Source organism: Ambystoma mexicanum, chromosome 10 (assembly GCF_040938575.1).
Source record: "Ambystoma mexicanum isolate Mex_15411 chromosome 10, UKY_AmexF1_1, whole genome shotgun sequence".
NCBI lineage: Eukaryota > Metazoa > Chordata > Amphibia > Caudata > Ambystomatidae > Ambystoma > Ambystoma mexicanum.
In genome coordinates this window covers 1,300,258,428-1,300,285,901 of record NC_090932.1, presented here as the reverse complement: position 1 = coordinate 1,300,285,901, position 27,474 = coordinate 1,300,258,428, and the positions used below count along the sequence as shown (strand labels likewise).

Genomic DNA, 27,474 nt, shown 5'->3' with positions numbered 1-27,474 from the left:
TCCTCACCATTGCTGAATGTTACCGATTGGTGGGCAAGGACCCTTCCGGAAGGGTTGAGTGCTCATGCCAGAGGGTAGTGTCTACTTGCACATCCCTGCAGCGGGGAGTTCCTATTAGGAATATTTGTGACTCAGCCACATGGGCTTCTATCCACACCTTTGTCAAACATTGCTCCCTGGATACGCTCCATGGTCAAGATATGGCCTTTGGTAAGGTGGTTCTTTATTCTGCCATCTGATTGGGTATTCTAAATTATTTTCCCTCCTCCATTTTCTGGTACTGCTTTGGGAGTCTTTCAAAGATGTGCAATACGTTGGAGGACACAATCCATTCGAAGAACAAGTTACTTACCAACTGGTAACGTTCTTTCGACTGGATGTTCCTCTAACGTATTCCACATCGCCCTCCCAGCCTGCCCTTCTGCAGAATTTCCTATGCTATTGCAGTTTACGTTTCCACAAGGCTATGTGCAGTCAAGCAGGCATTGGATATGTGCATGTCACATGTTATGGAGGAAAAAACATAAACTGAGGCTACGGACGCCGTGTGTCCTATTTATAACATCCAGTGACGTCGCCCTCGACAGAGGCCTTTGAGGGACATCGGGCCGACGTCATCGACGCAGGACGCCCTCTGCTGAAAAAGTTTCCGTACACAGCTGTGGACATTACGTCCACATGTCAAAGATGTGGAATACGTTGGAGCATCCAGTCGAAAGAATGTTACCAGTTGGTAAGTAACTTATTCTTCTATCTGCTACTGTGACTTTTTAGTCACATAGACAATCTCTCAGTTATGGTTGGTGGCACTGTATGTGTTCTACCAACTATTGTTTAATTTTTATACCGCAGGCTATGTCCATAGCCTCTATTGTGCACAATAGGGGCACCCAAGTACCAACTCGGGACCTCCCTTCTTTTTTGCACCATTACTAGCATGGCTGTTCTTGGTTAGCCCTTCTTCTACCATTCTGGGAGGTGGAGGCCTGTGTCAAGGGTTCCCCCCAAAGGCAAAACATGCAGTGTCCCTGCCTACGCTGCAGAGTGTCTGGACAGGCAGGAAGTGGAGGATGAGTTTTCCACCACCCTGTCCTTTGTCTGCCAGAGTGCCTGAATAGGACCAGCTACCATTGGGGGCCTTGCTGTCCTGATTGGACAGCCAAACACCCCCTTCTGTAAATTGCTCAGAGATTGCAGAGGTGTGTGTGCTGGAACTGCATGAAAGGTGAGGCTCCTGGAGTGAAAAGCCAGTCCACCACTGGAAGCTGAAGTAACCAAAGAAGACTAGAGACACCTGCTGACCCTTTGCAACACCATGAAGCGACCACTGCTGTCCTGACCCAGTTTTCTGTGCAACAGGAGTTCCGAAGACTGACTCCTTCCCCTTTGGCTGGTGGGAACAACCAGTCCCAATACTTTGAATTGAGCCATCTCCTGAGGTCCTTTTGATTTTCCAGAGCTGCGAAACCCCAATACCAGGAGGAGACCTGCTGCCAAGTGCATCGTCGTGGAAAGGTGGAATCCGTCCAGATCTTTGCTGATCCATAAAGGACACTCCAGAGATCCAATCCAACTTGCCCAGGCCCCCTCATGAGTGTGGGACTGCAGGAGGCGAAGATTGACCGGGTGAATCATGTTCTTTGGTGCTGCAGAAAAGGTGCCAAAACTACAAAGTGACCAGAAAAGTTGCTTAAAGTCATGCCAGGGAGCCTCGCTCGAGACTGCTGCTGAGAGATCCTGTCCATAGTCCTGCCGTCCGTCATCCGACCAAGAGATCTACAAACCACTGGGATAGCTTCCTAAACTCTTACCTCCAAGTGGGACTATAGGAAAACTCCCCTAACAGTCTCATTGAGGTACCCTGACCTCACACACCCGGCTGTGAATAAGTCTTGGCTGCACATCCAGGTACATTGATTAGGTTTTGGCTAATTTCTCAGAGCTCCCTGTTCATGACTTGGATGGCCTCCTCCTAAAATTTCTCAACAGCTGGAACTCTGAACTGGTACTCTAGAAGATCTGCTGCTTAAGAAAGGGCAGAAGCTCCGCACCAACATCCTTTTATGCTCATAAGAAGTCGGTGGGGAAGCTCTGCCTCGCCACGGCTACCAGAAGTAACCCACAGTGGCGCTTCTTTCCACTGATAAAGTGGTAATGACTTCCTGACCGTGCCTGCATAGTCTGTCCTAGAAGTGGGTGCTCCTTTGCTGCCAGGACTCAGGACATCAGACAATCGCTTTATCCCTGCAACCACAACTCCAGACTCTTTCCGGGTGCTCATGCTGTCACTGGGTCCTCTCAGTTGTAACTTTCCTATGGGTCTCTCAAAGCTACCCCTATCCTCAGAAGCTGAATCCTGTACTAGAGCATGTAGTGGAAACCCTGCAACTACGATTGCCGCCAACTGCAGCTCACTCTCATTTCTGCCCCTATGATTCCCACTCCTGGCTTTGGAATCACTTAATTGAGAATAATCACTCTTCCCAAGCGTTATGGGGACCAGGGTGCACTGGTGTCAATGTTGGAGCCCTTAGTGATAGCTAAACAATGTGCGCAGGAAGCAGACGTCAAACTTCTTTTTTGGTCCCAGAGTGCTTCTCTCCTGACACTTTCGCTGCTGGCAAGTGTTTTATTTATGTTTCGTCATCCCTGGATCTGTTCTAATCTTCATGGGACTTCTGGGGGCTTCCCTCCACCACTTCAGTAACTGCTCCTTCCTTGTAGCACTCTTGGAAAAAGGAAACTCTGTCTTGCCAAAGACTACTCAATCCTCACTACTGAGCTTTCTTGTTCTGTACTTGAACTTGCCAGCCTAGATAGAAAAGCCTTTACATCCCTGTTGCCTCCTTTTTCTTTCTAGAAGGAACTTACATGGGACATTGTGTCATCTTCTGAGTTACTTACCTGTAACTGCATTGCTTTATCTCTTTGCCATTTCCTACCGGCACTATATTTTAATACAAAATATAGTGTGTGGGCATTCTCTTACTTGTTATGGACAAAGTGTGTAATTGTACCTGTGAACCACTCTGCTCTACTGGTGCTATGTCACAATTTTAAAGTATTAATCAGTTTCCAAGTGTAGGTGGTGCGGGCCGATGTGTCCTTATTCTGCAGTTTTCTGCTCCTTGGAGTAAGTGGCCAGTTAAAGAATCACCAGAAGTGTTGTGTGACCTGATCAGGTGTAGATTTGTCAAATGTGGAATGCACCTAGAATCTGCTACTTGACATGTTTGTTAGCCTGAATTAAAATACTGAATGTAATCCATATCTGTGTAACACTTGCAGGATTGGACATTGAAAGCAGTTTGAAACAGCTGGCTGAGCGCCGTACTGATATTTTCGGTGTAGAAGAAACGGCCATTGGTAAGAAGATTGGTGAGGAGGAGATCCAGAAGCCTGAGGAGAAGGTAAGCAACACTTCATTGGTCTGGTCACAAGTGGGATTCGCTTGGGAACGTCTTTAAATGAATCCACTGAAGTTCACCTGCAAAACCTTTATTTTATTTTTGTTGGGTTTTTTTAGTGTTTTTTTTTGGTCTTGTGTGAAGCAGTGCATGCTTACTGTCGCCCGTTTTTTATTTGCAGGTCACTTGGGATGGTCACTCTGGTAGTATGGCCCGTACACAGCAGGCTGCCCAGGCCAATATTACACTGCAGGAGCAGATCGAGGCCATCCACAAGGCCAAGGGTCTGGTGCCAGAGGACGACAGCAAGGATAAAATTGGACCCAGCAAACCCAATGAGAATCCACAGCCTCCCTCACAGCCTCCCCTCTCTGCAGCGCCAACACCACCCACATCTTCTTCATCCATCACGCCCATGCCTCGACCGCCCCCTGTGCGTCACCCACCATTGCCATCGCCGCTAAATTCACCAATGCAGCCGCGACCACCTTCAGTAAGCAAATTCACTGTTGATTTCTATCAAATCTGTTTTTGATGTTGTTTTGAAATGTGGAGAAGTTAACTGTTTTGATTGGTATAGTTGGATCCTATATTCTTGTGGTTGATAATTTCTCCAAACACTGATTTTTGGTGCCTTCTCTTGTGTAAACAGATTATTACTTGTGCTCTTCCAAATTTTATAATGAAACTAGATTTCTAGATTGCGTTACTAAAAATGCGGCTTTTTTGGGTAGATAAAAAGTAATTCCAGCTTATTCACAAGATATTTGAAAGCCAACAGAATAGGATATCGGGAATAAGCCATCTGTGAGGGCATAATATCCTGCGGGTTATGGATTTTCAGTAATCAAATAATGCAGGTAGATCTGTTTTTGAAAGTGATGTTTGCCAAACAGGTGCCCACTGCCCCCCTCCCCTTTTCATAATGATCCATGCTGAAAAAGCATAGTGCAACTTGCTAACTTGTCTGAGCCTTTCTACTGTTTCCGTTTTTGTCTTTTTTTACTTTGTGTAACTTTTTAAACCATGCACACAGCATCTTACAATGGAGTGTAATTGGAATACCTTTATATGTCCCTAGCTTTTTACACTTGGGATTTTTGAATACTTGTATATGTGCCTAAAGACAAGCTTGTGGCAGCTGATCTATTTTTACAATTTTTGTTATTTCTAGTGTGCACATTCGCATTTACAGAGTATGGCTACTAAACGTGGCTAGTGCCCTTACATGGGCATGCCATGAGTTTCACTTGTTCTTTGGCCATATTGTTGTTTAGCCTTCTTCCTGCCTTGCCAGGTCAGGAAATCCCATACAAGGTCATGCACTTGCCCAGGTAAATTGTTGCTTTCGTGGGCTATTGATGCCTTCGTGTGTGCATTCCTGAAGAAGTGGTTGGGACTGTCCTGCTCTTCATCTGTGGTGGTTGAGACTATCTGGTCCCACTCCACATCTGTGGTGCCAGTGAGTGTAGGTGTGGGACATGAGTGAAAGAAATAGTTGTTCCTGATTGGACAACTAGTGCCTGCTTGAATGATGCAGACCCTTAACATTGATGGGCTTGGTACCAGGCTGGGTTTTGGATAAGAAGAAAGAGAAAGCCTATGCAGCCATTTCTGCAGATCAGCCAAGAATCCTGTGCTGAAGAAAAGCCGACAGAAGATCCGAAGAGGACTCCAGAAGAGGCCCAACATCCTTTCCTGTGTCTGGCCCAGTGAAGCCCTGTTCGACTACCTAATCTGCGAAGGCTCTGTGCAGTGGACTGGTGGGATCAACCAGTCCAGACGTGTTCTCTAGGATCCAGCCATCTTGAGACTTCGGAAGGGTCCCTAGACCACCCAGGGGACTGATCAGCTCTCCAGTGGGATACCTCGCTAGAACAGTCAGTGTTCTGTGTTTACAGCTGGAACTTCAGTGGTTCCCAGCTTCTGGTGTTTGTCAACTTCTTATCGAATTCCAGCCTCCCTGCTTCAAGGGATCCTGCTGTGGAAGGTCTTTTACCGCAACTGGAATGACGTCTGACGTCTGTGGGTATTGCTGGAACTGAAGAGCTCTGCACCAGTGGGTTCTGCATTTCTCCATTGCTAAGGGTTGACCTCTGCTCCTGGACCCGACCAGAAGAATTATTGCACCCACAGCTGCTGGGCATCTCTCAATGGCTCCCACAATGGCAAAAGAACCTCCAACGACACCCCCCCCCAACCCCCACCCCACCCAATCAACCCATCCAGTCCTGTAGGAAACTGAGTCGGGCGGGGTAAGTAAATGCAAAACATTTGTCTCTCCCTGTCCTCAACAGGATAGCATTGAGAAAAAGTATCTTGTATCCTTCCATTCCACTGCTTTTTGGTCTTTTCACCTGAGCAGAGAAACCTGCGAGACACATTTTTTCTCACTAGTAACTTTGTTGCATCTCTTCTTTTGAACAATCACCACCACAAGTACTTTACCTGCATCAGATACATTCTGGGGAGAATCATTGTGGCTTTGGGCACATGGATCCATTCTTCATAGGAAATGGACTTCTGAAGCTAGGGTATATATCTTGTGACTGGGTTCCACTTTACTGCATCACTTACCTTCTTTAAGTCTTTGAATGCATTTGAAGAACCAATGGTGAATGTATACCAATACAAAGTGCTTCCCTTCATCATTTCCTCAGTGCCAAGGATATTCACCAACTAGCAGTGGCAGATGCCCACCTGCGCAGGCTGTCGATTCCAGTGTACCCTTACCTCGATGACTGGCTAATACGGGAAAGACCCCTCAAGAGTGTCATCAAAACACTGGTGACACTCAACCTACTCTTCAATGTAGTCTTCGCAGTCAACGAGAAAAAACCAAGTTGCGTTTAAGTCCAACAAACAGCTTCTTGGGGCCCAAATCCAGACAAGACGCTTTTCTGCTCCAACGAGAGGGTGCAACATTTCATTTTTAATTTTTCCTACTGGGGGTGTGGCCTCCTTCATTTACATAGTACCTGTTGGGGAGAATTTGCAGTTTCTGTGCTAATTCCCTTTAACCTAAGACCCCAGCATTTTTTGCTGGACTCTGAGATGTTATGATTTATTCTGCGAGTGGGTGGAATTTATTACCACTCATTCATTCTTTTTCTCTGACTGGGATATTTATTTTACTGCTTTTGTGGAGTATGCTTTCCTCCATGTGTTTTTAATAGAGTAATCTGTTGACTTTTGTGTCACCCAGCACTCTCTGTGAGTGTCACTGAGGACTCGCATGGACTTCTCTTTATTTTATTTCAATTCTCTTGTGTGAACTACAGTTCCCAAGAGTAGTAAAAACTTTTATCTATCTTGCCTTTTCTTTTGTGCGACCAGCACATACCACCTTCTGGGGGGGGTTGCATTGTAAATCTTCTCCCACTTCTCCTGTAACTTTTTGTTACAGTAACTAACTCACCTAAATGGCTGGTGGCAGTGGATACCTTTTCTACCTTTTTGTGCAGGTTACTATCGGGCTGTTTTCTCAGCTGAAGTATAGCACCCATGGGTGACCATTTTCTCAAAATGGCCCCTGTCTTCCTTTTTCTGCATTTTCCAGTTAGAAGTTCTTTCTTGGCTCTCTTCTTATCATTCCTGGTGGGATGGGTCCTGTGAGTTTTGTCTTTGGCGGACTTCTCCCGTGAAGCCTGCCTAGGCTCCAGTGTGTCTTGCAAGTCTTAGGGAGAATTTTCATTTGTTAAGAAGAATTTTCATTTCTGTGCCAATTCCCTATTTTTTATTTTTACTGGCTTATTTGGTTTGCTCTTTGAAAACCTTTAACCTTTGAAAACCTTTAACCCATCCAAAATATAAATATAAATATCCATACAGCTGTTTACCAAGAATAAAATGAAATGCAAATCTACAAAAGAAGAAAAGAAGGAGAAAAAGAAAATGTGCCAGAGAAAAACAAGAACAAAGAATAGTTTGTATTGACTACACTGGCTTCCTGAAGTCATAAGTGTAATACAGGTCTTCTTTTCAAAGTTCCTTCTAGTTCGTTGCTATCAACAGAGCTCTTCCAAGTTACAATTCTACTCTGAAATTTCGAGTTTCATAAAAATCAATAGCAAAAATTTCGTCAGAGCAATTATTTTTGATTCCTCTCCTTCAACCAAAATCGTCCAGCAGAGCATTTTCTGAGGCAGCCCCATATTTAGTAATGTCTCCCATAGTGGGGCTTTTCAGGAGCGAACAATTCATAATTAGATGTTTGATTGGAGGAATGAGAAGTTGTTCTTTACAGAGTACAAATGAAATTTGATTCAGCACCCTGTATGGAAGATTTAGAAAATCTTGGACCACATATATTTAAACGAAATCTCAAGTATTGCTGACGCAGGAACCAGTTATGAAAGATTTGGAGATATCGTGGTGGATCATTAAGTTTTCTCGGGGTAGACCAAAATTAATCTTGATTTTTATGTCGAAGTCCAATCTTTACGATAAAGCTTCCTCTTGAAGTTGTCAGAAATTTGGAGCAATGATTTCTCCGATTCGTTTGGATCTTCAATTAATTTCTGACGGATATGCCTCCGCTCAATTGAGGATCAATTCTTTAGGATCTATCATAGCCTTTTTTAGGATTTTAAAACCTCCTTTAGGATCATCTTCCAGGCATTTTCTGTAGAAGCAAATTAAGTTCCATCTAGCAATAGATTTTACAGATGTCAACGCCAATTCCCGTCTGACAATCTGAATTGGAATACTTTTTGGTAGACCCAATACATTTTTCCAAAACAGATCCTCCAAAAGTGGCCAGGTGTCTTTGGTCAACATGAGCGAGGTTTCAGCTCCAAAAGTCAAAATAGGCACCACTTTGGCTCTGTAGAATTAAATTAGTGGCAGAAGTGAAAAGTTACAAAACTTCTTTAGTAGGATTTCGCTTATTCTGCAAGGTTTGTGGCTTTTTTATGCAATGCAGCTATACGGGATATTTTGCTTCTACTGGTGGTGTTGTTTACTCCCAAGTATATGAGCTCTTTTACCACTTTAATAGATTCTCCCTTGGAGAACCATACAAAGTTTTTGGCTCTTCTGCGTCGATCATCCTCACCAAACCCCATTACCCTAGATTTTGCTGGGTTTATTATTAGGTCATTTGCTTCAAGATATTTTTCCAAAGCAGAAATTTGATGTTGTAACCCGATGGGTGTTTTGTCGATTATCACAATATTGTTAGCATATAAGAGTCTGCCCACGTCAGTGTTAACTATCTTTGGAAAAAAGCGTACCTCCTCGAATGCATCATCAATATCTGATAGGAATAGGATGAAGAGCTCCGGGGCAAGTGGGCATCCTTGTTTTAATCTTACGTTAGTGGTTATGGCGTCTGTAAGGTGCTCCTTCTGATCCAATTTCACTCAGATGGGTGTTCCCTGGTGCAGATCTTTAAGATGTTCCAATAAAAAGCTTGGGCAGCGCCAATTTTGTAACTTTGTCCAAAGTTTCTCCCTACATATTGAGTCGAAAGCTTTCGAGATGTCAATAAAGACCATATAGACCTTGCCTCCCTTGTTCATTAGAGCTTTAGCTTTGAACAAATTGATTAGGAAGATGTTACAACCAGGTCTGGTGCCTTTTACGAACCCCAATTGCCAAGTATCCTGTAGGTCTTAATCGCCACTCCCTTTAGCCTTACCTCCAGCTCTTTTGCTGAACTCGGGGCTTTTAAATGTTTACTCTTGAGTGAGTGGGACCTTTTTTCTCACTCATGTGTCTTTCTGACCGTTTGTCTATGTTCGTTACTGTTTTATGGAGTTTGGTGAACTCCATAGGCATCTGCTTTAGCATTGTGACACACAGCACCTTTTGTGCATTGCCACTGAAAAGTACCTTGGACTTCCCTTAATGTTTAACTACATTTTCATGGGTGAACTACTGTTCCCAAGAATCGTAAGATGACCCCTGTCTTACTTACTTTTACTTTATGGGTCCAGCACACACCATCCTATGTGGAGTGCTGAGGGAAGGGGGGGGGGTTACCTAGTCATTCCTTTAACCCATTCCTCATGTAACATTTTGTTACACTAACTCACTTGAATGGCTGGTGGCAGTGGTGTCTTTTTTTTTTTGTATTTTTTTTTTTTTTATTTTTTTTTTTAACTACCTAGTAACCTGCATCTGCAGGCTGATACCTCAGCTGCAGTGCTGTACACAAGGGTGATAATTTACCCAAAATGGCCCCTGTCTACTTTTTTCACCATTCTTGTTAGTTTCTTCTGTTGTTTGCATCAGGTTTGAGTCCTTTGTGTAGTTTTCCTTTGGCGGGCTTCAGCCCTGAAGGCTGCCAAGGCTGCAGTGTGTCTAGAAAGCAGGAAGTGAGAGAGGGCCCTGAAACTTCCCTGTCCTTTGTCTCTAGGTGTGCCTGAGTGAAACCAGTTCCAATTGGCTGGCTGGCTGTCCTGGAGGAAAGCCTCCCTGCTGTGTGATTTTGCAGCCTAGGGCTGTGAATGAATGGGAACTTGCATAGAAAGTGAGGTTTTTGGTACTAGAAAGAGAATCGACCACTAAAGGACAAAAATCCAAAGCAGAAGACTAGAGAAGACACCTGCAGCACACTCTTGGACCGCAAAGTGCCCGGTGAAGCCCTGCAGCTGTGCTGACCATGTTGTCGAATCGACAGGAAGACCCGTAAAAGGGCGACTTCCTCCCTTAGGCGGGTGGGACCAACTAGCCTTGAGAAACACTATTTTGGCGCAACCCCCGACTTGCTGCGACTTTGCAAGGCTGCAGTAACCTAATACCCGGTGTGCTTCGACCACTTGTCAGTGCATTGTTTTCCGAAGTTCGAATCCGACCACATCTTCGTGGGAATCCAGAGGACCCTACATAAGCAAGAAATCTCCATCCAGTGTCCCCCCTCACCAGAGTCCAGGACCGAAGGATCAAATAAATTCTAACCAGACGTTTTCGTTCGTCGTTGGCGCACGAAAATGTTGCTAAAACCACAGAGAGCCGCTGAATCAATAGAAAACCATTGCTGGTGAGTCCTTCTATCGAGAGGGGTGCCGCAGGAGCCTGCCAGACATCATCCCTTTCGTCGCCATGACCAAGGAACAGGAACAAGGGTCTACTGCATTGCACTTGCTTCATTTTCAAGGTACTGTGGGGCTTGGGGTATTTTATCCTTTTGCCATTTGGGGTGCGTCCTATCTTTGGGAGTGCGATTTAACCCTACACTAAGTTGACCTGAACTTACCTTCATTGGCCCTACAGCTTGTGCTTTCTAAAGGTGACTCCTCTTGAGTTACTGTGATTTCTCTTTTGAACACTGACTATTTGAGAACATTTTTCTAAGAGAAGCATCAGAACTTTGACTTTGTCCATTGACATTGACTGTCCTGGCTCCCTAATGGCCTCCTGAACCTATTGGCATTGCATGTTCCCTTACAGGTTTTAAATGTTGGAAAACTTGAATGCTGGGACAATAGACTGCCTGCATCCCTCTGGAAGAACTGTTCTTATCAGTCTGTTCTGATCTAACCCTAACCTTTCCTTCCTGGACAAACTCAATAATGCAAAGGTGATACTATATTAATGCTATACTGATCTCAAATGACATCCACTCGGGCTGCTGGAACATGTGAACATATGAATGAATTACTCACCTGTTTCATTGTTCACTTTTTTTTAATTGAATCCTAACTGAGAATTAATGTTACAGCAAATTACTGCTTTTTAAAGAATCTAATACAGGGCGCATGGTTAAATCCTTTTTGGGTACAAGGAAGTACACTGAATAAATACCTTCTGTTACCTGCGATAGGGGGACAGCCTCTGTAGCTTCTTTTTTCAGTAGTTCTTCTACTTCTTGAAGAAGAATAGTGAGGTGTTCCGGTGTCATGCGCCGGTTCCGTGGGGGTCTGTATTTTGGGGAACCGTTGAATTCGATGCAGTATCCGTCGGCTATGGTGGATAATACCCAGCGGTCTGACGTTATTCCCTCCCATGCTGAAAGGAACGATGTTAGCCGGCCCCCGACCGGTGATGCATGGGAGGGGACCCGAATCTTTGGGTCATTTGTTGGTATTGGGCGTGGGGCCTTTTGGACTGGAGCCGCGCCCTCTTCCGTTGCCACGACGTTGGCCTCTTTGACTGAACTGGGTGCTTTGGTTAGAGGGCCAGTTGGTAGCAGAGTAAAATTGTTATTGGCTTTGCTGCTGGCGTTGGCCACGAAAGGAGCGTCTATTGCCATAGCTGCGTCTGTTAGGTGGCCTAGAAATTTGGTCAAGAGTTTTGATGGTATCAAACTCCTTCTTCGCATGTTCTAGGGCCTCATCAACTGCTTTTCCAAACAGATGTGTTTGCTCTATAGGCTTATTTATTAGGGAAGCCTGGGTTTCTGGCTTAAATCCCGAATTGCGCAGCCAGACATGGCGTTTGAGAAGTATTCCCTGAACCAGGGAACGTCCAGCTGTCTCTGCGGCATCCAGGGAGTTCTTTACGATGCCCTGGTTTACAAGAGTTCCCTCTGATATAGAAGCCAACAGGCGTGAACGCAGGGGTTCTGGTGCGTCCTCTGCTTCGCTGCGCAGCTTGCTCCACTGTGCATCTGCGTAGCTAGCTAATAGGGAATTGTTATTCGCAATCCTAGTTGAGAAGGCGGCGGAGGTTGTGATTCTCTTCCCAAGTGCATAGAGCTTCTTGCCCTCTTTGTCAGGTGGTGCCTCACTAGTAGATAGTGGTACTCCCGCTCTCTTCCTTGCGTTACTAACTACCAGAGAGTCCGGAATAGAATGTCCCCTGATGTACTAAGGGTCAGAAGACGAAGGGCTGAAGAGCTTTTCTATACGAGGGTTGACCCCTCTGAATAAGGCCGGATTGGAAAGGGAAGGAGTTATTCTACTCTTTATAGAAGCCAGGAGCGGAATGGACTGACTGACCGGGGCTTTTTCTTTAATAACTTTTTCTACAAAGTCTATGTCCGGAAGAGTCTCCCCTGTGTCTATTTCAAAATGCGCTGCTGCCTTGCGCAATAGTGCATTAAGTGAGGGCTGGTCATCTATGGGGGAGGTGTTGCCAATAGGTGAGTCCTTGGGAGGAGAAGGGTGAAAGACATCAGGGTCTGAGTGCACTGATGGGGATTGCCAAGGCTGCACTGATGGGGAGTGCCAGGGCTGTGAGGTAGCTGTATCTTCCTCAAAAGCTCCTGTGCTAGTGTAAGGGTCTTCCTCAAACCTCTCCTCCTCATGTTCTTCCTCTCCACCTAAACACTCCTCATCTTCCTGGAGGTATTGCTCCTCTTCAGTGAGGTCATATGCATCTGTAGAAGGGGGAAACAGCCTAGGAATCTTGACCCTAGGGTCATACTGGGTCCATTCTCTTGGTCTTTTGGGTGTGGGTGGGTTTTGGCTACCCAAAAACCTCCATCTTTTCCATACAAGAATGGAGTCTTTCCATGGTCTCATGGGGAACCCCTGAATAGTCTAGAGGGGGGAAATCAGTGTTGTCACCTTCAAAACGCTTCGAACGCTCCCACAACGTCGACGAAAGGTTTCCGTCACCCTCAGAAAAGCCCTCCGGTAGTTCAGAAGTGCCTTTAGATGAATGGGGCAGTTCCTGGCTACTCTTGTGCTTTTTCGGCGTTTCTATTTCCTTGGGTGCGGTATTCGACGTCTGTTTCGTCGTCCGCTTGCGTTTGTCCTCGGAAACAATTCTCGCCAGGCTCTCGACGACTAGTTCGTCGGTAGAGGGTTCTGGAGTCGGCGTTGTCTGCGTTACGCGCTGTTTCTCGATGGCCGCTCTATGGAGCGTTACGTCGGGTGTCTTTGAGGTAGCGCCCGTGTTAGATGAAAGCCCAATCGCTGGTCGCGGCTGCGTTTGCGGGTGGGGCTTGAGACCCTTACGGTCTAAGGTCGACGCCGGAGTGCCCTGCGTCCCCTTCGGTGCTGGTGGATCCTTCGTCCTCGACGAAGAAGAGCCGTGGGTTGTGTGCTTAGGCCTATGGGGTCTGTGTGCGTCCTTGTCGCCGGGGTGTTCATCCCCATAAGCAGGGCGTGAGCCGAGCCCGTCGGGGCCGGGGACGGACGTCGAGGAGCGCGAGCGCTCCTTCTGGGGGTTAATGACTTCCGTAACGGACGTCGAGTTATCACCCTCCTCGTCACTTTCTGTAACAGCGGCGGCGGGTGAGGAAACTGACTTCGACATAGCGTAGTCCGCCCACCTCTTAACTTTCCGTTCTTTAAGTGTTCTTGGTTTCAAGAGCTTACAGGCCGCGCAGCTGTCCTCTTTATGATCGAGGGGCAAGCAACGATTACAGAGCTTGTGTTTATCCTTCCAAGTGTATTTGCCCCTACAGCGTGGGCGAAACTTAAAAGGTGTCCTCTCCATAGCTGAGGCAATAAAAACTGGTGATAACCCCAAGGGAAAGATAGGGGAGAAAGAAAGACATTCTCGACGAGAAGAGAAAAGTTCGAACCCCCACTCTCCCTACTGTATGTTGGCCGGCGAGGCCTGGCCACGTGTTCGGCAGCGCCGAAGGATCTCCTCCGTCTCTTCCTCTCCGTCGAAAACTTGCTCGGCGGAGAAACAGCTTCACAGCTAACGTCGAGGGGAGGGATCTTTTAACAGTAAGTATATATATTAAGGACCGAGGTCCGTAGTACTTGTTTAGCAATGTCTCTCTAGGAGCTCCGCGTAAGGCGACCATAAGCTGGGCGGAAAAAAACAATCTGAGGGACCTCGACGCGTGAGGGATTGTGGGTACAACGCACGTCACTATAGGGATAGTGTTACAGACACGCCTTGTCGACGTCCCCTTTTCGACTACGAAAAACAAAATGCAATACTCCGCAGTGACCACTGGATGTCGGACCTATGCACAGCATGTGAATCTAAGCAGATACAACCATCAGAGTAATGCATTGTCATATCATTTTAAGTGGATAAGTGTTTAATTGGATACTTATGTTTACTGGATAAATTGCACAGCTCTACAGATCACATGACCCCTCTTACGATAAGCCCAACTGCTCAGTCACACTACCAACTTGTGTAGTACAGGCCTATACCAAAGGCTGGGTTACCTAACGCCAAGAGGACAAGGCTGGTGTAGTCTCCCACAGAGTTACTACTTACAATCTTGCATAGCAGTGGGGAAAAGGAGGATCCTCTGTAGTTTTTGTTGTAAGGTTTTAGTTCCAAAAGGATGTCGCTGCTGGATCTAAGTGTCCTTTGTTAGGGAGAATTCTCAGAAATGTGCTAATTCCCTTCTACCTTAGAGACCCCCAGTTCTTTTACTGGACTTCAGGACTTTTCATTTTTATCCTGGAGAGAGTGAGACCTTTTTCCCACTCTCTCATGTATTTTTCGTTAATTTGAACACAGTTTCTTTTGATTTTGGAGCCTGCCAAACTCCATAGGCATCATATTTTTACATTGTGACACAGCACCTTCAGTGCAGTGGCACAGAGAAGTCTTTCAGATTTCCCAAAGGTTTAAATACCTTCTCTTGGTTAAACTACTGTTTCCAAGAGCAGTAAAGTGAAATTGACTTTACTGAACTTTTGTAACTTTGTAGACCCAGCACACACTATCTTCCAAAGAGTACTGGAGGGATTACTTAGTATTCCCTTTGTTTACTTTCTCATGTAACATTTTTGTTACCCTTTCTACAATTATTGGCTGGTGGCAGTGGTTTGCTTTTTACTACCATTGTGTGTTTTTACTGTGGGCTGCAATTGCAGCTGCAGTACAGCACCCATGGGTGCCCATTTTGTCAAAATGACCCCAGTCTTCTTTTTTTGCCATTTCTTGTTGGGAAGGTCCTTCTTGAGATTTACTCTGCGCGCCAAACCAGGTTTGGTCCCTTTGTTCGTTTTGTCTTCGGCAGGGTTCACTGGTGAAGCCCGCCTCTGGCTCCAGCGTGTCTGGTAGGGCATGAAGCGAGGGAGGTTCCCGAAACTCTGTGCTTCGCTTCGTCTCCTTAGTTACAGGAATGCACCCAAAGGTGATTGGCTGGCTGGCTGTCTGTCTTTGGAGGACCGCCACCCTGCTGTGTGAGTGACAGCTAGGCTGCGAATGAATGGGAGAAACTTGCATAAAAGGCGAGGTCTTTTGCAAGGAATGCAGTAGACCAACGGACAAAGGAATCCGGAAGAATAACTTGGAAGAGAAGCTTGCTGCAACTTCTGGACCGTTGGTTTGCCCGGTGAAGCCCTGCTGCAGTGCCGAAGCTCTGAATTTGCCTCGACTAGAGAAGCCCTGCAAAGGACGACTTCTCCTCTTGGGCTGGTGAGACCAATCAACCCCCCCAAGATGAACTCGACTGGAAATGCTCTTTGCTGGCTGCATTGCTGCTGCAGGAACCGAGTGCCAGAGGACAGGAACACCAGAATCTAGTGCATCGTTTTTTAAACCAGACCAGAGCTCCAGGAAGATCCTCCGGACTCCCTCGAAGCAGGGCTGACCAAGCCTGAGCCACCTCAAGAGTGCTATACCCCAGAAGCAATGAAAGGCCTACTAGGTGTCCAAGAATTGCGGTGGTGCTATTCGCGAGACGCTGAAACCGCGTAGTGCTGCTGATCTGAACTTTGCCCATTGCTGCTGCCGACCTTCAAATCGTGGTGCAGGAGTCCCCAGATGTCCTCCCTCTTTTCTCTACAACTGAGGCCCAGGAACAACAGGATCTGCCATACTACAACAGGAACAGAAGTCAGCTGGAACCAATTTCTTCAGACCTAAGGTACTGTGAACTACCTCTTCTTGTATAGCTTGCTTGCTTTCAGTTGAGACATGCATTTGCTGCCTCTTGCAAAGTTGCTTGCAGCTTTGCCCATCACAGGCCTCCCAGCTTGTGGCCCAACAGTGATTTCATTTCCAACAAAACTCTTAACATTGTGCAAGACTTTTACTTACCTTCAAGAAGTGCCTCAGCTCCCCTAGACTTTGCTCAAGGGACATTGGCTGTCCTAGCTCCCTGAAGACTCTTCTAACCTCTAACTTTGTGTTTTAACTATCCCTCCAAAAAGTCATACATACCTTACTTGTATAGCTGGGAAAGGGTTAATCTACATTGCATTGGTGGGGTTCAAAAGTGCTTACCTGTTTGAGAAACTTGTTAACTATGGTTTCCTTCCGTAACCTTTTCCTTTTGACACCAAACTCCGTATTGCTTTAAATGTACCAGTGATATATCAATGCCCAGTGTCCTAGTTATTGAAATCGCCTCAGGGTGTAGGAAGTGTATGTGCGCTATCCCAAAAAGGGTATCTACTGATTTATTGAAACTGAGAGTGTGATAATAAGGGCGTCGCACATTAGGGTTTCCTGCAGGCAAGCACTTAAAGCATCTTTATTACTAGAAATATTGTCAAAACCCCTCGAGTTCCAGGACACCATAGATGTTATAGGTAATCATGCATGGGGATTGGGACTAGCTACTTCCCCGTTTAGTATGTTCACAATCCTGACCCAATCATAATTTGCTCTTCTGTCACCCTCCTGCATGCTGGGGTGTGACTTCTGAGGCCCCTGAGACTGATTAGTGCACAGATTAGCTTTCAAGTGTTGGATGTCCCCTCTAGTAGACCAGTTTTCACTGATACTATCCCTACTTGGTGGGAAAGCGGGAGTACTGAACTGCTTATTTTTTTCTCAAGTCTGCTAAGAGTTCTTACTTACCCTAGAATTGTATTTTACATTTCTAAAAAGTATCCTTGGTTAAACTGTCTATTCCTGTAATAGAAATAGCTTAATAGTTTAAATAAAAATAAGTTATACTGACCTCGAATAGCTGTTGCTCTTCTGAAACTGTAATTGGGTTATGCTTTCCCTGAAGTGCTTTAGGGCACTTCTAAAATAGTTTGATGTGTTCATACCTATCCTTGAGTAGCTTAAGGCCCCTCTAGAAAGTATGAGTTACTTTACTAGCGCTGAACTGTTCTTAAAAGTAATGTTGGTGGTCTTACTGTATCAATTCATAATAGAGGAAAGTTGCATATGTTGCAAGATGTATACTTGTAACAAGTGTTGGTATAACTTAGCGATTCTGAAAGAGAACTTTATATTCGGACCATTAGGGTCTGCTGCCCTTGAAATATTTACTGTATTCAGAAAGTATAACTAACCTGCTATTCTGTATGTGTAATGATAGGTTTGACTCACCTTGACTTGTTTACTGCTTTAAATAAGGTTATACTTTGGTTTGTATACTAGAAGGATTGAGCTGGTTTTTAATTATTGTGTTGTATATGATGTGTAATGGTACTTACCTTTCCCAAGTTTGGTCTTCGCCTACATGTATTTATAATTATTTTTGCAATACATAGTGTTTCAGTGTTTCTTTGGACCATATGTATGCTACAATTGCTTGGTACCTGTCTCCTTCTTAAGATGAGCCTGGCTGCTCCATCTGTGCTACCAAATGTTCTCAAGTGGTTCAGCCTTATGCTAAGAGTGAAGTTTCTGTATTGCCTCAGATATGGATTAATGAAGCCCTTAGTTGGACTTTAGAAAAACTGCTCTAGCACACAGACATGCTGTAGTCTTGGCAGGCTACTCAAAGGGTTCCCGGCGAAGACGAAGCAACCACCAGGACCTCCCCTGCCCAGGACGGCAGGTGGACCAAGAAAGGACAAGAACACTAAAAATGGCGAAAAAAAGAAGCCACCATTCGAATGGATTGTGTCCTCACGTATTCCTCATCTTATATCTCCTTCCAGCGTCAGCTGCTTCAAAATTATTTTTGTGGTAAAGGGCACCGTACATCGTTGACTCTATGTCCCTCAAAGGCCTCATCCCCTCTTTAGGTTAACGTCATCGACAGTATAAATAGCATGCACTGCGCCTGTTCAGTTTCATTTTTCCACTAATGCTATCTCTTCAGATATGGTGCCGATGTTTCTGTCGAAACTGTGATGTTTGTCAAAAATGTCTACTTCCTCTACCCCAAAGACCAGGTTAATAAAATGTCGACTGTGGATTGAAAATGTCCATTACCCGCCCTCGTCGTGTTTGGTTGTGGTGCCTTAGCACCGACCACAGGACCGCTGACTGTGGATCCTATCAATCCACAACGGGGAAGGCGCTCAAGGAACAAAAGGGGATGCTCGCTGCGGGTAGGCCCCATCAGAAATCTCCTTCCACGACACCTACCTTGAGATGTTCTTCAGACGAATCGAGGGTGAGTCGCAGCTGAGAAATGTTCCAAAAAACATTCACGTTCTAGAAGCTGTTCTCACCATTCCTCTTCGAAAAAATTGAAAAAACGTCATCACTGGTCTCTGTCCTGATCGCCCGACTCCACACCTGAACGCAGAGTAGCCTGCTCAGGTAAGTCGGCTTCGAAGCTGAATGGCCTTTAGGCTTCAAATGATCTTCGAGGTGGTGGCCCGACCCCCCTCGAAAGAAATGATGAAAAACCACTGCCCTGTTGCACCTACCAAAGCGGATAGATGCTCAAACTTGCACGCCCTGGTGAAAAGCCACCAACCCCTCGAGGAGAGGCGAGGCCCAGTCCTCAACCCTCGAAGACTCCTTTGAGTCGTGGGTCGAAGCCAGTTCTGTAGTTATCAAAACTTTCAACTGCCCTCAAAGGAAGTCGAGAAATCTTCCAAACAAGGAACTTTTCAAGTCCCTTTCTTCTGTATACGAGGAACATGAACCCTCAGACCAGGAAATTCATCTTTTGGCCTATACATGGAACATCCAATGTTCCTAAGGCTTTAATACCTAAGGAATCAAGGATGCGATACTTGTATGAAAATCTTCAGTGTGCAAGTGGCCTAGACACTTCCCCTGAAATTGGGTTTGGTAAGTCTGACCCGTCTGAGCATGCTGAGGCTTCTTACAGACAACTCATGAATATGATAACTGAATACCTGTGTAGGGAGAGACCACCTGTAGCCTTTGAACAGGATGACCTGATGGACATTCCAGATAAGGGTCCACAAAAAGACCCTGTTTTACCATTGCATTCAGCTCTACAAAAATGGGTCAAGGCTAACTGAGTCCCGTGATACAAACCCAGCCATCAGTAAGAATCTGACAAAAAAAATACAGACCCTCAATCATTTATTGTTCGCTTGTTAGGTGCTTATACAGGAAGTAAATACAGTTTCAAATCACCCACAGAGCAACAGGAGGAGACAGAGGGAATGAGAAACAATTAAATACATAACAAATAATAAATACAGTGGGGGGGGTGCACAAACCAACTATGCCTTGTGAGTGTTCATAACGTGCCAAGTGCAGAAGGGAGGGTGAATGGGATAGGTGCTGGGGTGCTGATGGTTGAGCAACAGGTGGAAGTGTAAGGTAAGTGGGAGCCTCCAGGGTGGCTGAGCCGAGGCAAAGTGCTGAGGATGGACAGAAGTTGGAGCGATTCGGTGTGCGAGGCGAGGTTCCCAGGATGCATAAGGGCCATGAACACCCAACCAGCAACTGGGGTGTGGGGCTAGTTCCCTGCAGATTTTCAGGTTCAGCCGTGTTGTTGGATGTGCCTGAATGTTGGCCCTTGTCTTGATCCAGAATATCTTTCGAGGCACCCTACCCCGGCAAGCCTTGTGGTACAGGCTGCAGTGTCTACATCAGGGCAGGCAGTTTACCCTGCCATACCTCCAGACAGGGACGACAAGCGTTTCAACGCACTTGCTAAAAATGTTTTTCATGCCAGTAGTATGGCTGAAGTATCAATGCCACTTGCGCTCTAGCAAAATGCACCCACATCTTTTGGGATTGCATTTCTTTGGCAGCTGAGCATATCCCTGAATGAGAGGAGAGAGATGGATTCATGAACTTTGAAGGATGGAGAAGACGCTATGTGTGAATCTCCCCAGTCAGGTTTGGAATCTGCCGATAGTGTTAGCAGAGCCATGGCGGCGACCACAGTGATGCGCAGATATGCGTGGTTGAGGAATTCTGGCTTTGCCCCAGATGTGCAGTACAGACTACTCAACATGCCCTTCGATGGCACTCAGTTGTTTGGCAGCAAGGCTGATGAGAGCCTTGAGTAATTAGACCTCAAAAGCTGTGGTCAAGTCACTCACTGTGGCTATCAGACAGCCTCAAACTTCGGACCCCACTACACAGGCTTGGAGTGGTAGGTCCTTTTGTTATTCCTCATTTGGAAGAGTGAGAGGGGTGGCCAGTCAAAGAGGTTGGAGGAAATGTCCTTGTGATGGACGAGGAAGAGGGGATAAATCCGCCCAAGCATACGGTTTTACCCTCAGCCGCTGTTTCAGCTGCCACAAAACCACTCTGAGGCCTCAAACCACAGAACCGCAGTGGGAGGCAGGCTTTATCGGCATCTGTAAGAATGGCAGCGCATTACTTCCGAAAATTGTGCCTTGTAAACAGTAGCCCAGGGTTGCTGCCTCCCCTCCGGATCATCCGCCAGGGAGCCCCTCCGGCAAATGTCCAGATCTGTTCCTCTTGCAGGAGATTTCCAGTCAGTCTGCTAGCGAAAGGTGCTATAGAACCAGTGCCTGTGATGGAGAGGAAGAGGGGGTGCTACTTCCCTTTTTGATACCGAAAAAGGAAGTTTGGCTTTCGACTTGAGATACTTGAACAAGTTCCTCAAGACGGATCAGTTCAAAATGGTTACCCTTTCTCAGATCCTTCAGGCCCTCCAGCTTCAGGATTTGATGGCATCATTGGACCTTCAGGGTGCTTACTTCCATGTGCTTATTCATCACAAGCACAGAAAGTACCCTAGGTTCACCATTGGCGGTTCTCACTATCAGTGAGTTCGGCCATTCGGGCTGATCTTCGCCCCAAGGGTTTTCACCAAGTTGATGGTGGTGTTGGCAGCGAGTCTCGGGAGAGGGGGCTTCACGTCTGCCCCTACCTGGATGATTGGATGATCAGGGCCTGCCCTCACGAACAAGCCCTAGAACATCTCTGTATAACTTTCCTCTCTCCCTATCGGCAGCTCACCTAGCTGCTGCAAGAACCGAGTGCTAGGGGTCGAGAAATCCATAGCCGAGTGCAACATCTGAAATCCAGGCCAGAAGCTCCAGGAGTCTCCTAAGGACCCTCCAGAAGCAGGACCATCAGTGTTCCAGTCCCTTCACCATAGTGCAGGACCCAAGGAGTGAAGGAAGCCCTACCGGTATCCGAGAGCCGCAACATTGCTGTTTACTAAGCACTGAAACCACAAAGTGCTGCAGAACCAAAAAGAGCTTGTAGCTGCCGATGGCCTCCCAAGTACTGCCACTGGAGCTCTCCAGACATCCTCCCTCTTGTCTCCACAACTGAGGCTCAGGAACACAGGGTCTGCACCACTGTAACAGGACAGAATCCAGCTGGACCACTCTTCTTCCAACCAGAGGTGCTGTTTAGACTTTGGGTACTTACCTAATTGTCTTTTAGCTGTGCCTTTCTCAGTTGGCAATTGCAGTGGCTAACCTTTAGAGTTGATTCCAACTCTTTTTCACAGGCGTTACTGCTTGTGACCCTACAAGTGATTTTCTAACAAACTCTCTAACCTTGTGCAAGACTTTGATTCTAAGAAGTGCCTCCGCTCCATTGACTGTTTCAAATTGACATGGGCTGTCCTGGCTCCCTGCAGACTCTTCTAGCCCATTGACTTTGATATTGCTTGTCCCTCATAGGTGGTAACTTGTTTTAGACTGTTAGTGCTGGGAAAGGCTTGTCTAGATTTCATTGGAAGATTTAAGTGTCCTCACATATACTGAGAACCTGTTTAACCTTTTCCTTCCTTAAACCTTTCCTTTCTGCAACCTCAAAGTCTGCAAAGTATAACTGATGTGATATATAAATGCCATTACTCTCCTTGTGATTGAAGTCACCTCAGGGTGTAGGAAATGTGTAACAAGCGTATCCAAAGATTATCCACTAACTTGTTTTGATTCTGAAAAGTATTTTTCTTTTTTAAACCTGTTTTTATTGGCTTTTTTACAATTTGAATTTTTACCTTCTGTTACGCTCCCTGGTCTCCACGGGGGTGTAGCACGTAGTCGTATGACCGATATCTGTACTGGCGTAGTTTTGATGGTATGATGGTGTCCTCTCCCCTGTTATCTCCCCAGGAGGCGTTAGCCTGCACTGTTGAAACAAGATGTTCGCTAATGAGTGGGTTGGGATGGCCCCACTTCCTGCAACCTCCTGATGCCCGACTCCTCTCCTGCTCACCTTTGAGTTTGGTGAGGTTGGCTCTCTGACCTGCTTGACCTTCAGCAGGGGCGCAGTAAGCTCATTCTTTCTCTGGGCACAGTTACTTCATTGTTCCTGAGTTGCTGTTGCTGTGTTTCGGGAATGGTTGGATTTAATCGGGTAAGTCTCTATCCCAATGACAGCTTGGTATAGATGCTCAAAGTCTTATTGTCCCAAGGTTTAAACGTGTTTTGTCTTTCTTGCAGACGTGGTTTCGTACAGAAGTTTAGAAAAAGAATTGACTCTCCTAGGATGCTGAACTGGTTGCCTCCAGGTGAGTATTAGCACGGATGAATGGCGCTGGATGGCTGAACAATTGTTTGTTTTTGTATTGTGCGCAAGTAACCTGCTGTTTTCTGTTTCCTTTTTGCAGGCGCGGCGCGGCCCCAAGATGAAGAATGGAAGAACCGCTCCGAAGTAACCCGGAGGAATGCAGAATCCCGGGTGAGTATTGGATGCCTGCGCAAAGTCCTTTCCTAACCGGGGCAGCGGTCATCCGGGCACTGATGGATAGAAATCTCAGACGGGCGTGGCTGTAGAAACTCGAGGACAGAGCAGACACGGTGCAGGAGTGCAGAATAACGCGAAGCAAGTTCTGCCTGCAGGGTGTGGCTTAAATAGGCTTGCAAGTAGTTCCAGGTAAGGTAGTCCCTCTGCCACACCCTGGATATACAGAAGGCTCAGCCTCACTAGGCAGATTAAGTAGTTCTATAAGTTCAGCCAATTTCATGAGCCTGGCACCAACGGCGCCAGGACTGAGTCCATGAGGCTCTGGGGCACTCCATTGGGGTCTGACAAGTCCTCCTGGGTGACAGGGACTGGGGTGGGCCCAACAGTTCCAGAGGTTTCGGAGCATGCACCATGACACCATCCCCTTCCCAACTTGTCCTCCCGACCCTGCCTACCCAACCCACCCCCCTCCCTTTCACTGGATCGCTGCTAGGTTTGTTGCTCCTTAGGTCACATAAAGAGGGAACATTTTCTGGTCTATAGGATGTCCAATAGTCTGTTTTGGGGGCACCATTGTTCACGTAAGTCTTTGTGGAGAAACTCCAGGACCGTGCCCTAGTCCTGGAATTTGGCGCCATCTGCTTGTATGGAGTAGGTTATCCATTCGAGAGAGGTGTAGTGCCATATTTTAGCTATACATTCGTGCTCAGTGGGGATCTTGGTTTGCTTCCACTTCTGCGCTATTAGAGGGCTGCCATAATCTGGACCATGTACGCCTTCCTCTGGGGTTTCGTTGGGAGTTTGTCCAAGACGTCGCCTAGACCCACCAGGGCTTTGCAGCCCCCCCTCCGTATTTGTGGGCCGAATATCGCTTTCATTGCGTTATTTACAGGCTACCAGAGGGGTTTCAGCACAGGGCATGTCCACCATATGTAGAGCCATGATCCTATCTCGGTGCATCCACGCCAGCAAAGCCGGGACGTCACCGGGTGCATTTAATGTAGGGGTTAGATGCCACTGTACAAGCATTCTTGTCCTCATTTCTCTGATCTGCATCCCTCTCATTAACTTGGGCATCCTTTGCCACACTTCCCACCACTGTTCCTCCAAGTTCGGGAGGGGTGGTGCGTCTGCCCATTGTCTCCTGTAGGTCCACTGGGTCTGACCTGCTTGTGGGGAGAACAGTTTGTACAGCTTGCCTATCATCTGATGGTCCCCTGAATTTGTCAGCAAGAGTTTTTCCAAGGTGGTGAGGTCCCTGGATATGGAGGGTTTCATACCCGGGGAAAGAAGCCAGTGTCCCAGCTGGGCGTATCGAAATCTATCCTCCTCTTTAAGCCCCATGGGTTGTTTGCATAGGTGAAAGGATTTTACCTCCCGATTCTCCAACATATCCACTGCTTTACAGCAGCCTGTCTTCTCTCATCTGATAAATGCCCCCTTTTCCAGCCCCGGAGTGAATTACGAATTTCTTAGTAGGGTTGTAAATGGGGACGGGTAGGATGTGATACCTGCTTTTGTAACCATAGTGTCCCCGGTGTCGCCCACCAGGGCTGTTATCTGGCTCCTATACATGTTGAGGGGTCTGTCCTCCCTGGGGCTCCAGAAAACCTACTCTAGGGGCCTGCCCACCACTGCCCTGTCCATCCTCCGGCAAATCTTGTCGGGGTTCCCATCGAGCCACTCGCGGGTTATTTTCATTTGGGCTACTCTGTAATACATCAAGAAGTTTGGTGCACCCATTCCCCCTGCCCCCATGGGCGCTGTCAGTTTTCCCTGACACCCGAGGCCTTTTCCCTTGCCAGATGAAGTTACGAACCAGTCTGTTCAGGGTTTTAAATAATTTTTGGGGGACTGCCAAGGGGGCAGGGGGCGGGGGAGTGCTTGAAAGTAGTAGAGCCACTCTGGGAAATACCACAATTTTTACTGTGTTAATTCAACCCATCCAGGAGATATTAAGGGGGCCCCTATCTCCCAGGCAGGCCTTTATTGTTTATAATAGAGGGGGGTAGTTGGCTTGATACATATTGCCTATGGTATTCGTAATCGTGACCCCCAGGTAACGGAGGCTTCCCCTTGCCTGTGCAAATTGCCCCAAGAGGGATGGGTCTGATGGGGGTTTGGGGATGGCGTCTCCCTGTAACACCAATAGTTCTGATTTTTGTTTATTAATCTTCAGCCCTGCTACTCTGCCGAAGTCCCCCTGAAGTGAGATCAGTCTCGGAGCGAGGAGTCCATATCCGTCATTGCCACTGTAAAGTCATCAGCGAAGGCCATTGCTTTGTGCTCCCCCCGAACACAACCTTTTATGCTCGCCTCGCTTTTGATCCTTGCAAGGAGAGGTTTGAGATATATTGCATATAATATTGGGGACATTGGGCATCCCTGTTTGGTGCCCCTGGTTACCGGGGATAGTCTGAGATATGTGCCCATTGATGGCCAGCCTGATGTGCTGTGTCCTGTAGTTGACCCTGACCAGGCGGAGAAAGCCCAGACCGAACCCCATTGCCTGCATAATCTGGAACAAGAATGATACAACACAGTCGAAGGCCTTCTACGCATCCAGGGCCAGTAGACCAGCCGTGTGGCCTGCCTTATTTGTTTTTTCGATTAGGTGGCATAGCCGCCGTACATTATCTAATGTTTGTCTCCCCCTGATGAAGCCTGACTGGTCGGGATGGATCCGCTCTGGGATTATTTTGTCTATTCTAGTGGTCAACATTTTTGTGAAGATTTTAGCGTCCAAATTTATCAGCGTGATAGGGCGGTACGAGCTACATTGGGATTTGTCTTTATTGGGCTTGGGGAAAAAGGACAAGTTGTAGAGGGAAGGCAGCATGGCGACTGGGGCATCGTGAAAGGGGCCAGGGGCCTTGTTCAGGGGGTAGAGATCTTATTGCCGGCTGAACTTGGTCCTCTGTGATCTCGTTCTCTTGGGCGTCTCTCTGGCTTTGATTCAATCTTTGCAGCGAACATGATCTTAGGACGGAATCCTGTTGGTCCCCGTCTGGGGTCTTCAAGGAGTACAGGGTCGAGTAAAATTTGGTAAAGGCCTGGAGGATTTCCCCCGACAATGTGGTTTTGTTGCCCCCCTGCAGCAGGATTCGACAGATTGTTCCTGCAGCCTCTTTCTTCAACTGTCTAGCCAGGAGGCGATCGGCCTTGCTCGCCTGCACATAGTAGCACCGTCTCAAGTACAGCAGTGATTTTTCTGCCTTTAAGGTGTCTATATTCCCTCCTAATGGTCACCCCCTGGTCTGTTTCCAGTCTTGTAATCACCTCAGTTAGTTGTCTTTCTGGGTTGGTTTGTAAGGCCCTCCCCTGTTCAGTTCACAGGGCTGTTTTTGCGATTAGCTCCCCCTGTAGGGTCAACTTAAAGGCATCCCATGTAACCTGCTCCTGTTGTGCCGGGGATTTGTTCCTTTAAAAAAATGTGCTAATGAAAGACGGATATCATTACTAATCAGCCCGTCTCTCAGTAGATGGCGGGGGAATTGCCAACGCCACAGCCCTGACCCACTCCCTTCCCATTGTAGCTCCATCAACAAGGGAGGATGGTCCGAGAGGGCTGTGGGACCGAGTTCCAAGCTCCTGACTTGGCCTAGCACGGTGGCGGACAACCAGATGTAGTCGATCCTGGAAAATGTTCTATGGACATGGGAAAATAATCTGTATTCCTTTGTTCCCCCATGTAGTTTGTGCCAGCTATCCACCAGGGTTAACTGATCCATACTAGCCTGGAGTTACCGGGACAGGCTCTTTGACGTGGGGGTGTTGCCCGCGCTTCTATCATTGCGGGGGTGCCGCCAGGCCATATTGAAGTCCCCTGTTAAATGAGCTGCCCCTTAGCAAATCGGTCTAAATCGTCTATGGCCCCCCGTAGGAACCAATCCTGGCCTGAATTGGGGGCATACACTGTTGCTATCGTGAGTGGTTTTCCTCCCCATTGAATCTGAACAAATGGGAATCTCCCTTTATCTACGACCCTTCTCTCGTTAGATCTGGTATTTGTCTATTCGCTATCAGAATCCCTTGCGTCTTTCCCTTATCGTTTACTTGAAGAAGGTGGGGGTAGCCCCTTGGTCTCAATTTACCCTTCTCTTTCTGGCTGATGTGCGTCTCTTGCAGGGTCACTATTTTAGGTTTTGCCTCTGCCAAGAGATTCTCTAGTTTCCGTCTCTTGGCTGGAGTATTCAGTCCCCTAACGTTCAGGGAGAGTAGCTGTAGCCCTTCATTGTTACCCATTCTCTTTGTGACAGGTGAATTTTTCCTTCGCTGTGATCCCCCTAACCTTATCCCTCCCTCGTCCCCTCTGGCTAAACTCTGCTCCTCCCTCCTCCGTCCCCCATGGACTCCGCCATGGTAGCCGAGTCTTGTTTAACACCCGGAGAACATTACTGCCTTACTTACCCTTCCACCTCCCATGTGGTCCCCCTTGAGCGGGTATCCCCCCTGTAGCATATCGGCCTCACCTCCTAGGTCGCTCTCTGTGCCTCAAGGA

General features: G+C 47.0%; 1 protein-coding gene across 1 annotated transcript in view; it reads left to right on the top strand.

Annotated features, from left to right (window-relative positions):
- SF3A1 (splicing factor 3a subunit 1) overlaps positions 1–27,474 on the top strand; it is a 429,521-nt gene that overhangs the window by 224,651 nt on the left and 177,396 nt on the right. Inside the window, exons 10-11 of the mRNA XM_069619306.1 lie at positions 3,289–3,410; positions 3,589–3,900. Coding sequence (XP_069475407.1) covers positions 3,289–3,410; positions 3,589–3,900 — 434 coding nt within the window. The remainder of the gene's footprint in view (positions 1–3,288; positions 3,411–3,588; positions 3,901–27,474) is intronic.